General features: G+C 45.3%; 1 protein-coding gene across 9 annotated transcripts in view; it reads left to right on the plus strand.

The window, feature by feature from the left end:
• Nucleotides 1–174: 174 nt before the first annotated feature.
• The window catches only part of dctn1b (dynactin 1b), a 29,031-nt gene continuing 15,405 nt past the window's right edge, over nt 175–13,800 (plus strand). For 4 of the 9 annotated variants that reach the window (XM_027274631.1, XM_027274632.1, XM_027274633.1 and 1 more), the window contains exons 1-5: nt 3,379–3,685; nt 8,648–8,899; nt 9,580–9,658; nt 10,727–10,758; nt 11,366–11,410. In XM_027274631.1, coding sequence (XP_027130432.1) covers nt 3,653–3,685; nt 8,648–8,899; nt 9,580–9,658; nt 10,727–10,758; nt 11,366–11,410 — 441 coding nt within the window. In that variant the 5' untranslated portion in view covers nt 3,379–3,652. Of the gene's footprint in view, nt 320–3,378; nt 3,686–8,647; nt 8,900–9,579; nt 9,659–10,726; nt 10,759–11,365; nt 11,411–13,800 lie in introns of those variants that run through there. The other 5 variants (XM_027274634.1, XM_027274636.1, XM_027274638.1 and 2 more) reach the window with 3 other exon arrangements.

The raw sequence follows: 13,800 nt of genomic DNA on the forward strand, positions 1-13,800 counted from the left end.
ATTCATCTGTCTCCACATTCTCTGTCCTCTTTCATTTACATAAGGAAATATTCTAATTATAATGAAACAGTATAATATGTAAATGATGCTTCACATGGAAAAATAATGAACGTATTAACCTAATAATACAAATATATAATCTCAGCCTGAACACACACACACGGGGTCAGAGGCACCGGGCTGCTCCGGCTCTGTGAGGCCGCCGGATCAGGCAGCAGCTCGGACAGCTCGGGCGGATGTGTCCGGTGCAGAGCTCCATGTATGGATGTTTCCGGTGAGGACCGAGCGGAGCCGTTAGCTGATTCACGTCGACATAAAGGTGAGATTTACCGTGACGTGTCACCTGGACGGTGAATGAAAAACACACACACACACACCTGTCTGTCTGTCTGTGTGTGTGTGTGTGTGTGTGTGTGTGTGTGTGTGTGTTGAGCTCGTTATTATTGAGGCAGCTAGCTGAGGCTAACGGCTGCTGTCTGTGGTGTATATATATATATATATATAAGATATATAAATATATAGATATAGATATATATATATATACACATATATAGATATGTATACATATATATAATATATTATATATATATATATATAACACACATAAATTAAATGATATATACATATATATAACATATTATATATTATATAATATATATATAGTTTATAATATTATATTATATATATATATATAATAATATACATATATATATACATATATTAGATATCTAATATATATCTTGTAAATATGGATATGATATATCTCTATATATATTGTATGTGTGGTGTATACTATATATAGACCACATATATCGAGTATGTCAATGTGGTGTATCTTCTATCTATATCTCAAGCTCTCCATACATGATGATATGATATTGAATTATGTCTGACCTGTAATATAATAATAATAATTGATAATATTGATTTATTTGTATTAATTTCTCGTGTAGTTTGATGAATGTGTCATCACACGTCAGACTAAACATTCATATCATTTTATATATTTTAGGATTAATAATTATGTGGAATATGAAATTTGTATCAGATGTACTTTAAATAATAAATGACCAACTGAGCTGAAACATGTCGTCACATTTAAATTAATTATTGATCGTTTCTCTCGTTACCGTGAACGTGTCACGTTAGATTACGGATATATTTCTATTTTAACCTTTACCCTGGCTTTATTATTATACTCCTCCCTCAGTTTTGGTCGCACATACACAAAAAAGGTCTCAAATCGACCGTCTCAGCCAGGAATGGTGTGCTGTGACTTTTCTCAGAGTTTCACCAAACGGTTTCACCAAAAATCACCAAAAACTACGGCAAAGTTTACAATGGGTGTGTATTGGTAGAATGTTTCCGAGCTAGAGTGGAGAGGGAGAGAAACATTTGTCAAAAAATACAAACGGCTCTCGTGGCCACAAATGTCACTCTACAGATATAATTCATACATAGAAACGTAGGAAAATTCGTGGGCTACGCAGCGATATCACTGCTGAAGCTGTCAGACTTATAGTTTTGGCGGGAGACGCACTGATGCGCCAGGATCACCCACCGACAGCCCCATCTACTCCCATGTAAACTGGAGAGGAGAAATTTCTGGAGGAAAGGAGACAAACAGTTTTTTTGAATCGCTCTACAGGTCACAAGTCTTCACTTTAGCTACATAAATTATATATGTAGACGTTCAGGAAGAGCTCAGGATGTTCACAGTGATACGCTCTACCGTTTGGCATTAGTGGGCACTAGTTCGGGGGTCACTTTTGAAATTTTCTGTGTCTCTCGGCAGTCACTCACACAGACAGAGCACAGCTGCAGATAATTGCTCTGCTGTGATTGGTGGGCTCCATCTGGCCCTGGTTGCTTGGCTACCAAAGCCTGTGATTAACTTAATTGAACTGTCTGTACAATAACAATGACTGTCAATAATACAGTTTGAATGTTGGCCATTTTATCCCCTTCACAAAGAGATAGAAAGAGAGACAGCCAACTAGTCTTTCAAAATAAGAGTCCCTTCAAAATAAAAGTCTTTGTAAAACAGACAAGCACACACACTTAATGTATGGGCACGACAGGCCAGAGTCAGGCACACTCTATTTTCTAGGTCTAACAAATATTAACATTTAAACTGATTATTAAATATTTTGCTGTTTGAATTAAACAAACTTTAGTGATCTTCATAAAATATAAAATATTACTGAAATGTCCATTTGTCAGGTAAATAACAAACTGATTATGAACTAGTGAGCACACCTGAATAAATCTGAAGACTTTCTGCATTGATCATTAGTTAAACAAATTATTAATCACTGACTTAATTAAAAATCAGATTAAGCTAATTATTGCAGTCTTAATGAAACTCTGCTCTTTGTGACGTACCTATGAATTGGTACCGTGGTGACACCGTGGTGACACCTTGATGACACCTTGACACAGCAGCTTACATTTCTACTTCAGTCATCTTTTCCATAAACAGTTGGAATCCTCTTCGAGGACGTCAGCGTTCATCCTTACCTTGTGTCGTGATGTCGGCGTGTTCCTGCTCGACCTGCAGACCGGCTGAGGTGGACCGTGGTGACGCCGGTGACGCCTCTTCCTCCGTTGCTGTCCTGGTTTTGTGGTGGGAGGAGGTTCTTTAGTTCTGGCTGTCTGCTGGTCGCCTCCTCATTGTTTTGCTGAGGGCTCCCTCTCTCCCCCTTCCTCCCCTCCACACTCCCCCTCTTTTAGTTCTGCCTTCGTCATTTGCATAAAAGGCTGCAAAGAGACTGCAGAGGTTCGTTTTGTGTCTGTAAACATCCAGAACGAGCAGAACTTTTGTCAGTGTGTCACTGTGAGCTGCAGTCTGTTGTCCTGGTTGTTGAAGTGTCACTCCTCCGTCCTGAAGGCTGAGTTCCCTTCAGTTGTGACGCTGTGCTCGCTCTGCAGTGAGAGTTTAAACTGAAAGAGGCCCGGCTGTGCAGCGAGCTGATAAAAGCTGATAAAGCAGAGCTAATCCTCGCTCGGGTACCGGCTTCTGCGTCCCGGCCCGTCACCTGAACCTTTTGTGTTGAGCCACAATGAAACAGCACATAGTGTGTGTGAGTGTTCATCAGAGCAGAAGACAGAACTGTGACAGTGTGTGCTGATCACCTTACAGGAGGGCTGCTCATCAGTAACTGCTGTGTTCTCATGTTTGATGAGCTCTGATCCACTGTGCATCATGACGAGCACGCCATGCACGCCATTGATGACTGTCTGCTTTATTTTGACCAGCTTCTGAGACACATATTTGCAGGCTTTAGGACCCAGCACCTCAGTCTGGGCCTAACCCTCCCTCCCTCCTGCAGACACTAGCGCAGCGCTCAGCTGATGCACTCGCAGCACGCCGAGCTGAGCTGAGCCGAGCCCGGCCTCGCTCTGCTGTTTTCTTCTGGTCCATTCATTGGAGGAGGAGGTGTTGGATCAGCACCGACCGAGCCTTCAGAAACTTTCTGACAGAGCCAGACGCTCCGGCCGGCGTTCAGAGAGCTGGTCAGGAGAGAGATGGTGTGATTCTGTGAAGAGACCCCACCACCACCACCACCACCACCACCACCACCACCACCCGTCTCCTCGACCCCCTTCTGTCTGGCGGAGGCTCTGCCTCAGACGACACAGATCAGGAAACATGGCTCAGACTCGGAGGAGCACCTACACCCGGGTGAGTGTTTGCCTTCAGCTCGGTGCGTCACTGTTAGGTTGACACTGTCAGTGCTGCTCTCCTGTCTGACTCTTTGTTCAGCTCAGACGCCGCTCCAGGTTCTGTTCACGGTTCTGTTCACAGCTTCAGTCAGCTCTGTGACATCTGACAGCAGGTTGTAGGTTCAGCAGATGATCCAACGAGACTTCCTGTTCGTCATGCGTCTGTGAGTCAGGACGATGACATCATGTGGACACACACATTAACATGACGACAGTGTGTCAAACACACGTGTGTGACCGTCAGCGTCTTCACAGTGCAGCTGATGAGGCTGTATCAGCTGTGTGTGTGTGTGTGTGTGTGTGTGTGTGTGTATGTGTATGGAGAGTAGAGTGGCACTAAATAATTCAGCAGGTCGTCCTCGGTCTGCTCAGCTTCAGCACATGGTGAACAACAACCAATGATTCATTACAGACTGTTAGCTGGAGCCAGACGTCTGTGCTTGTTACATGATGGGTGGATGATGGTCGGATGATGGGTGGATGATAGGTGGATGATGGGCAGATGATGGATGGATGATGGGCGGATGATGGGTGGATGATGGGCGGATGATGGGCGGATGATGGGCGGATGATGGGTGGATGATAAGGAGCGGATGATGGGTAGATGGATGTGTTTGAGCAGCAGCTTTAAACAGAAGTTCTGTCTCGTCTGCTGCACAGTTCAGATGTTTCTCTCCATGTTGGTCATAAATGATGAGCGAGGCTAATTATCCTTCTTCATGTTGGAGGAAGTGCAGCTACACGTGTGAAGCGTTGATGTGGATAAAATGTGTGTGTGTTTGTAGCTCACGTTTTCTTAACGTCCGTGGTTCAGCGGCTGTTCGAGGTTTAAAGTGCCTCTTAAGACGTGACAGCAGCTCTGAGCTTATGTTGAACAAAGCTCTGTATGTTCCAACGTGAACTCAGACTGAGGAGCTGAGGAGGGGAGGCGACCACCACAGGGACACAACACCACATCCATCCATCATCTGTAAGCCATCATCATCGTCGTCATTGTCATTATCGTCATTGTCACTGTCATCGTCATTGTCGTCATTGTCATCGTCGTCGTCATTGTCGTTATCGTCGTCGTCATCATCATCGTCATTGTCATCATCGTCGTCATTGTCGTTATCGTCGTCGTCATCATCGTCATTGTCATCATCGTCATCGTCATTGTCATTGTCGTCATCATCGTCATTGTCATCGTCATCATCATTGTCATCGTCGTCATCATCGTCATTGTCGTTATCGTCATCGTCACTGTCATCGTCATTGTCATCGTCGTCATCATCGTCATTGTCGTTATCGTCATCATCGTCGTCATCATCGTCATTGTCGTCATCATCGTCGTCATCATCGTCATTGTCATCGTCATCATCATTGTCATCGTCGTCATCATCGTCATTGTCATCGTCATCATCATTGTCATCGTCGTCATCATCGTCATTGTCGTTATCGTCATCATCGTCGTCATCATCGTCATTGTCGTCATCATCGTCGTCATCATCGTCATTGTCATCGTCATCATCATTGTCATCGTCGTCATCATCGTCATTGTCATCGTCATCATCATTGTCATCGTCGTCATCATCGTCATTGTCGTCATCGTCACTGTCATCGTCACTGTCATCATCGTCATCATCGTCATTGTCGTTATCGTCATTGTCGTTATCGTCATCATCGTCATCATCATCGTCATTGTCATCGTCGTCATTGTCATCGTCGTCATTGTCATCGTCGTCATCATCGTCATTGTCATCGTTGTCATCATCGCCATTGTCGTTATCATCGTCATCGTCGTCATTGTCATTGTCGTCATCATCGTCATTGTCATCGTCGTCATCATCGCCATTGTCGTTATCGTCATCATCGTCGTCATCATCGTCATTGTCATCGTTGTCATTGTCATCGTCTTCATCATCGCCATTGTCGTTATCGTCGTCATCATCGTCATTGTCGTTATCATCATCGTCATCGCCATCATCATCGTCATCATGGTGGGCTGGGGCCTATCACTTCTGATTCTGGGTAGACAGATGGACATGTCTGAGTCCATCACAGAGACAAACAACCAGTCACACCTACAGAGCCACAGTTCACCTGTTCAGGTTCATGTGTTTGGACTGTGGGAGGAACCCGGCGAGAACCTGGAGAGAACTTGGAGAGAATATGGAGAGAATCTGGAGAGAACCTGGAGAGAATCTGGAGAGAACTTGGAGAGAACCTGGGGAGAACTTGGAGAGAATATGGGGAGAACTTGGAGAGAACCTAGAGAGAATCTGGAGAGAACCTGGAGAGAACCTGGAGAGAATCTGGAGAGAACCTGGAAAGAATCTGGAGAGAATCTGGAGAGAACCTGGAGAGAACCTGGAGAGAACCTGGAGAGAACTTGGAGAGAATCTGGAGAGAACTTGGAGAGAACCTGGAGAGAATCTGGAGAGAACTTGGAGAGAACCTGGAGAGAATCTGGAGAGAACTTGGAGAGAACCTGGAGAGAACTTGGAGAGAACTTGGAGAGAACCTGGGGAGAACTTGGAGAGAACCTGGAGAGAACTGGGAGAGAATCTGGAGAAAACCTGGAAAGAATCTGGAGCGAACTTGGAGAGAATCTGGAGCGAACTTGGAGAGAATCTGGAGAGAACTTGGAGAGAACTTGGAGAGAATCTGGAGAGAACGGAGAGAATCTGGAGAGAACCTGGAGAGAATCTGGAGAGAACGGAGAGAACTTGGAGAGAACTTGGAGAGAATCTGGAGAGAACCTGGAGAGATGGAGGGAACATGCAAACTCCACACCTGAATGTAGTTTTTCAGTTCATGCAGGCGCCAAGCAAACATCCATCCACGACAGCGACATGATAAGTGGAGGAAGAGCCGTGTGGATCAGGAGGACACCTTTAACACCATGTTAGCTCTGGTTCTGGAGCCGGTTCTGTTCAAGATTCACCAACATCAATAAGTAATCAGATCAAACCGTTTAAACTAGCTGCCACAAAGGCTCTGTTTGGCTGTAATATGAGCTGGTTTTAATGATCTGGTGCAGTGCATTCTGGGTGTTGTAGGTTTTATGTCTTTTGACCGAAATGGAGAACGGTAGTCTTTTTCTTCTCATGTCCACAGCCTGAAAACACTCCTTTTAACTTTTAGTGGATTTTTTATTGTATTGTATATACAGTACAAGGATGGACGGCGTGTGTGACGTCACACATTTGGACATGGGGACTTATGGAGACTGACTCAGTTCTAAAACCAGCCTCAAGAGGAACTGCAGTTTGTGGCTTCACCTCACAGACACGGAGGATTCTGATTGGTCTGTTCAGGTGGATTCTGAGGCTGAACGCAGCCTTAGTTTGATCATATAGAACAGGTGAGTCTCAGGTGTGTGTCTCACCTGTGTGTGAAGCGTCACGTTAACGTTTGCCGTGTGCCAGTTGGTGTGTTGTTGAACAGCAGCACACACAGTGTCTGAGCATGCTCAGTAATATCTGCTCATCCCTGCTGTTCTGCTGAGTCACCATCACTCCTGGGACATCACACAGTAAACTGGGTTATGGAGGATTATCTCGTGGCCCCGTTTGAATGTTTCACTGTGCGGTTTGTTGGACTGCATCGATGGTCGCCGTGGAATGAACACAAAAATGTGTCTCCACGGCGATGAAGGTGACATTTAAACATGCAGTGACATTCAGAGCGAGCGAAGGACGAAGCTTTACTGTGTGTGTGTGTGTGTGTGTGTGTGTGTGTGTGTGTGTGTGTGTGTGTGTGCTCTGACCTGAAACCAGCTTCATTTAAATATCCAGTAAACATCTTCATGCTGTAGTCTGTTTACAGTGGCTCCTATGGTTACTTTAACGTTGTGACAATCGTTACATGAAGCTGTGAATGACTCATTTAAAAACTGACAAACTAAATCCACAGCAGCCTTCTAACAAGTTTGTTTAATTCATGTACGTAAGAATAAGTCATTAAACTCTAAACTGTGTAAATAAATGTGTGTAAATGTGTGTGTGTGTCTGACAGACATTATTACTGACACTGCAGCAGCACAGAGACTTAAAGTCAGTCAAAGGCAGCTTGAGGTTGCCGAGCAACCAGGGTCAGCTGCAGGTCAGAGCAATTAACTGCAGCTGTGCTCTGTCTGTGTGTGAGTGACTGCTGAGAGACACAGAAAATCTCTAAATGAAGCCCCTCCAACTAGTGGACACTAATGCCAAACGGTAGGTGGTATCAAAAAGCCCAAATGACCGTGAGCATCCTCATCTTGTCGACCATGTGAATGCTGAATTTCAGTGTGTGAAGTTAAAAAATGTGACCTGGGGAGAGAGAGAAAGAACAGGTGCCCCGTGCTCCTTTGGGAAATTTCTCCTCTCCAGTTTACATGGGAGTAGATGGGGCTGTCGGTGGGTGATCCTGGAGCATCAGTGCGTCTCCCGACAAAACTATAAGTCTGACAGCTTCAGCAGTGATATCGCTGCGTAGCCCACGAAGTTTCCTACGTTTCTATGTAGAAATTATTTCTGTAGAGTGACATTTGTGGCCACGAGAGCTGTTTGAAAATGTATTTTTTGACAAATGTTTCTTGGTCGGTCGTTTTGATACTGAGGGACTCCTCATGTCTCTGTCTACTGCCTGCAGACTCAGTTACTGCTGTACAGAAACAGTTCTCATGGAGTTAAACAATAAAACGTTATTTTAGTTCATAAAGACACAGAAAGGATCAAAAGTAACATGAATTATCTTGAATGGATTCAAATGTTTCTTTTTAGTGAGGTCACATTTGTTTATTGCACAGAGATGTTGGTCACATGGTCAGCCAGAACATGTGACTGTTTTCTCTGAAGATAGTAACCCTGTCTGTCTGTCTGTCTGTCTGTCTGTCTGTCTGTCTGCCTCTCTCTCCCTGTCTGTGTCCCTGTCTCCCTGCCTGTCTGTCTCTCATCAGACCACCAGCAGTGGCAGCAGCAGGATGAGCTCTGACGGAGGTGGTCGGCCCGTCAAAGTGGGCTCCCTGGTGGAGGTGATCGGTAAAGGGCAGCGCGGCACGGTGGCCTACATCGGCAACACGCTGTTCGCCTCGGGGAAATGGGTCGGAGTCATCCTGGACGAGGCCAAGGGCAAGAACGACGGCACGGTGCAGGGCAAGCGCTACTTCACCTGCGAGGAGAATCATGGGATATTTGTGAGACAGTCACAGGTGAGAAAGGAAAGGTTTGATGACGCCTGTCTTGACGCGGTGTGTTCAGGTGTGTGTTCAGGTGTGTGTTCAGGTGGCCGCTCATCCTTCCTTTGAGAATTACTGCAAAGCCTCGTCTGTGTCCACTACAGTGGCCTGGAGGGGACAGACAAATATCAGACTGTCGTTTCCTTCCCTTGCCTCCTCTTCTTGTTTCTCAGTCCTTCTCACTGTAGATGTGAGTGGAGGAGACAAGGACAGAGGAGACAAGAAGACAGGTGTTTGGGTGAACACTGAACACCTCCAAAGAGAGGCGCACAGGAGGATCCTGATCAGGTGTTGAAGCAGCTGACTCCTCCTGACATGAAGGAGCTCCTCACTGTCTTCAAGGCGGAGTCGGGCGGAGGAAGCTCCTCTCAGCCGCCTGTATGCTCCATCTCTGTCCTTCAGTCTATGCTCAGAGTCATGACCGTCGTGAGGGTTGGATGGAGAGCTTCATGGTGTGAATGATACCTGTGATCTGTGTATCGATCAGGTGTCGTGTTACTAATCCTCTTCATTATGACTTTAAAAGACTGTCTGACCCTGACAGTCTCAGAGGTTCCCATGGAGACAGAAAACTGCAGACTCACTCTGAGATGCTGTGTTTGAATGAACATCAATAAACGAAACATGGCCGACTGTGTGTGTGTCTGTCTCAGATCCAGCTCGTCGATGACGGCGCCGACACCACGTCTCCGGAGACTCCTGAGCCCGGCACCGGCAAGGTTCCCAGACGAGGTGAGGACACACACACACACACACACACACACACACACACACACACGTTCAGATGGTTACGGTCCGTCCTTGGTCGTCATTCACAGAGAGGTTTCAGTATTCTGTGTGTGAAGTACGGCACACACCTCAGCATCTGGCTAGCTCTCTCCTGATTGGCTGTTCCACCTTTGTGTCATTTGTTTCCACACTGATGCTCAGACAGCAGCACATCACTGACTACGTGCCCTTCAGCAAGGCAGCGCAGCCCTGCCTGCTCCCACACTGTAAGTCACTGTGTTTCTGTTCATGAAGAGTTCATGTGGTACCGACAGATAGTGCAGGGTTGTTGGTTTGAATCCCTCAATGTGTCCACGAGCTAAACTTAACAGCACAACATGTCCTCCGTCCTCACGCCTGCAGGCGTTTGTTTGAACAGTGTCAGCTGACTTCACGGACACGGAAGGAGTCGCAGTAATCCTGACAAATGAATTCAATACTGAAGAAACAATCTGAGCACACGTCGCTTCATAACCAGTATTTAATAGGAATGATAACTGTGTCTGGATGATGAATGGAAACACTTTCCACATGGTCACTGATATGTTTCATCCACCAGAGGATGGAGCTGCACTGTTTCCATGGTTACGCCTCGCTGTGTTTGGTGTTTGTGTGACGGTGCGTTGTATTCAGTTTAGTGACTTCCTGCTGCAGACAGGAAGTTAAAGCCTCGACACTTTGCACATAGAAGAGGTTATTCATAAGTTATCATTCATTGATGACGCATCAGGTGACTCAGACATGAAATATGTAACATGTCTGTCTTCATCTGAGTTATGATGTCATACATGACTGAGGACAGGTCGTTTCCATGTGACAGAACATTATGGAACAATGATCAAGTGAACTTCTTTCAGCTCACATGCTGCTTTTAGACAAATTAAAGGTAAAGTTACGTTACAGTGACACGGTGGAGTCTGACACACACAGCTCGCAGGGTGTGTTGTCAGCCCGTGTGCAGCACGATCCTCGAGGGAACTTCAAGAAAAGACGATGACGTCAAAGTTTGTCTTTGTCTTTTTATCTCTGCAGAAATCCAGGAGACGCCCAAATCCACCAAACTGGTGAGTCAGATCAGGCTGACCTGTGACACACACACACACACACACACACACACACACACACACACACACACACGCCTTCTCAGCATGAAGCACAGACTGTGGTGTGACTTTCTGCAGCTTTGAGTTTCTGTTGCTCGTTATAACTCTAACTAATTAACTCTAACTAATTATATAACTATAATTAAAATCTGAATCATCCAGATATTTAAATGTTGCAAACTGGTGGAGGAGAATAAATATACACTTTAAACTTTTTCTTTTTTAATTCTAATAAATTTAACAAATTAGAGAAAATTCTGAAGATGTTTTCATATCTGACCAGCAGAGGGCGCCTCTTCCTCATAAACATCAGCTGTTCTGCTGAGTCACATTTATTTACATGTTTTATATTTCTGTGTGTGTGTGTTCATATATAATTGATTGAGGTCTTTGATCCACCAGTCAGGAGCACCGTCAGCCCCCGTCACCTCCAGCATGCCTCTGACAAACTCTTGACCTTTAACCTCCACCCTTTCTTCCTTATCCTCCTTCCTTATCCTCCTTCCTTCCTCACTTCCTTCCTCACTTCCTTCCTCACTTCCTTCCCTTCTTTCCTCCGACCACGCAGCGAGGAGTGAAGCCCAAAAAGGTGCTGCATGTTTCTCTAACCTCGGTACAGTGGTAATGTTATGATGGTGATGCTGGTAACCGTGGTAACCGTTGCTCTGAATGGCCTCGCTGCTGCTGCTGCATGGCGACACAGCCTCATCACATTTACCCATGATGCCTTTCAGCTCCCGTCAGTGTGTGTTTGTGTGAGAGTGGAAGGAAGAGCGAGAGGCCACACCTGTGTCCGCCATCGTGCCACGCCCACTTCCTGTCACCTGACCTCGGTCACCTCACCGCGCTCTGTGGCTCATGGTGTGTGTGTGTGTGTCTGTGTGTGTGTGTGTCTGTGTATGTGTGTGTGTGTGTGTGTGTGTGTGTGTGTGTGTCTGTGTGTGTGTTATTTAGACTCTCTAAACGTGAAGATCTGCTACTTTCACTGTTTCTGTCACAGTCAGATAAATTTGTTGAGATGAATCAGTTCACTGTAAAACAAATGACAGATTACTCAATTAATTAATTAATTAATGACTCATCATGTCTCTCTGTCTACGATCAGTCCACTCCAGTTTAGACTGGAGTTTAGGTTGGAGTTTAGGCTGGAGTTTAGATTGGAGTTTAGGTTGGAGTTTAGGCTGGAGTTTATGTTGGAGTTTATGTTGGAGTTTATGTTGGAGTTACCTTAAAGGAGGCGGTACAGTATGATGTCATATATTGTGACTTCGACCTTTCATGGTCAGCTTCCTGCTGAGTCATACATGCAGCCGCTCTCTCTGTAAACAAAGCATAGACCTGCAGAGCATAGACCTGCAGAGCATAGACCTGCAGAGCATAGACATGCAGAGCATAGACATACAGAGCATAGACCTGTAGAGCATAGACATACAGAGCATAGACATACAGAGCATAGACCTGCAGAGCATAGACCTGCAGAGCATAGACATACAGAGCATAGACCTGCAGAGCATAGACATGCAGAGCATAGACATACAGAGCATAGACCTGCAGAGCATAGACATGCAGAGCATAGACATACAGAGCATAGACCTGCAGAGCATAGACATACAGAGCATAGACATACAGAGCATAGACCTGCAGAGCATAGACATACAGAGCATAGACATTCAGAGCATAGACATTCAGAGCATAGACATACAGAGCATAGACCTGCAGAGCATAGACATACAGAGCATAGACATACAGAGCATAGACCTGCAGAGCATAGACCTGCAGAGCATAGACATTCAGAGCATAGACATTCAGAGCATAGACATACAGAGCATAGACCTGCAGAGCATAGACCTGCAGAGCATAGACCTGTAGAGCATAGACCTGTAGATTATAGTTTTTATTTTTTGGAGTGAAGTGAACAGAATCATAACATGTAAGACATGAGGTGTGTGTTCCTCAGGGTGAAACTGTGTGTGCTGACTATCGACCACATCATGAAGGAGTTAGTGATTACATCATGAGTGACAAGCCGACAGAGAGCATGATGGGATTTCTAAAATTTAAATGTATAGATGTAAATATGATGACGTGGCATGCTGGTCTGTGCAGTAAAGTAATCGAGTATCTGTGTTTGTCCGTCGTGGCCCTGCAGTGTCGGCTCGTGTTCATGCTTCCTGTGCAGTAATCTTATCCTCTCTTTGTCCTGATGGAGGCTGCTGTGTGTGTGTGTGTGTGTGTGTGTGTGTGTGTGTGTGTGTGTGCGCACTGGGAAAGCGGGAACATGATACACCTCCACCCATCCCATCATCCTCTCTGTCAGCGGTTGGAGCAGCACTTAGTCTGGTTAATATTTGATGATCTTCTGCCTCCATGTTTCTCTGAACACACTCCATCATTCAAACAGCACACACACTCTGTGTTTACTCTCACCTGAGTGTCATCTCTCAGATTACCTGTGCAGGTTTAGAGCTCATCACAGTATCTCCACTCCATTATTCCTCTTCTATCAGCTGAGATTAAGGCTGACGGAGACGTTATGATGCTCAGATGAAGAAATGAACCTGTTAATGAGTAAACATGTGGAGCTGCAGTCAGTCTCATATGAGTGTATTTACCATAAAAAATAGAGATTAGTCTGGACCATTTCTATCTGTGATCACAGCTGACACTCACTGTGTGTCAGTGACTCTCTAAATCAGATCGATTTTATTTGTACAGCCCAAAGTCACAAAGTCCATTTTCCTCTGAGGCTTTACAATCTGTACAGGGAGTGACACCCTCTGTCCTTAGACCCTCGGTTCCAGTGAGGAAAAACTTGCCCACAAAAACCTTTAACAGGGAAAAAAGGTGGAAGAAACCTCAGGAAGAGCCACAGAGGAGGGATCCCTCTCCCAGGACGGACAGACGTGCAATAGATGTCAGTGTACAGAACAAATCAACACAAACATATTGTACAATTACAATGACTGATAAAATGACAATGAATTACAATGACTGATAAAATGA

Source organism: Larimichthys crocea, chromosome XXIV (assembly GCF_000972845.2).
Source record: "Larimichthys crocea isolate SSNF chromosome XXIV, L_crocea_2.0, whole genome shotgun sequence".
In the NCBI taxonomy this organism is placed as follows: Eukaryota; Metazoa; Chordata; class Actinopteri; family Sciaenidae; genus Larimichthys; species Larimichthys crocea.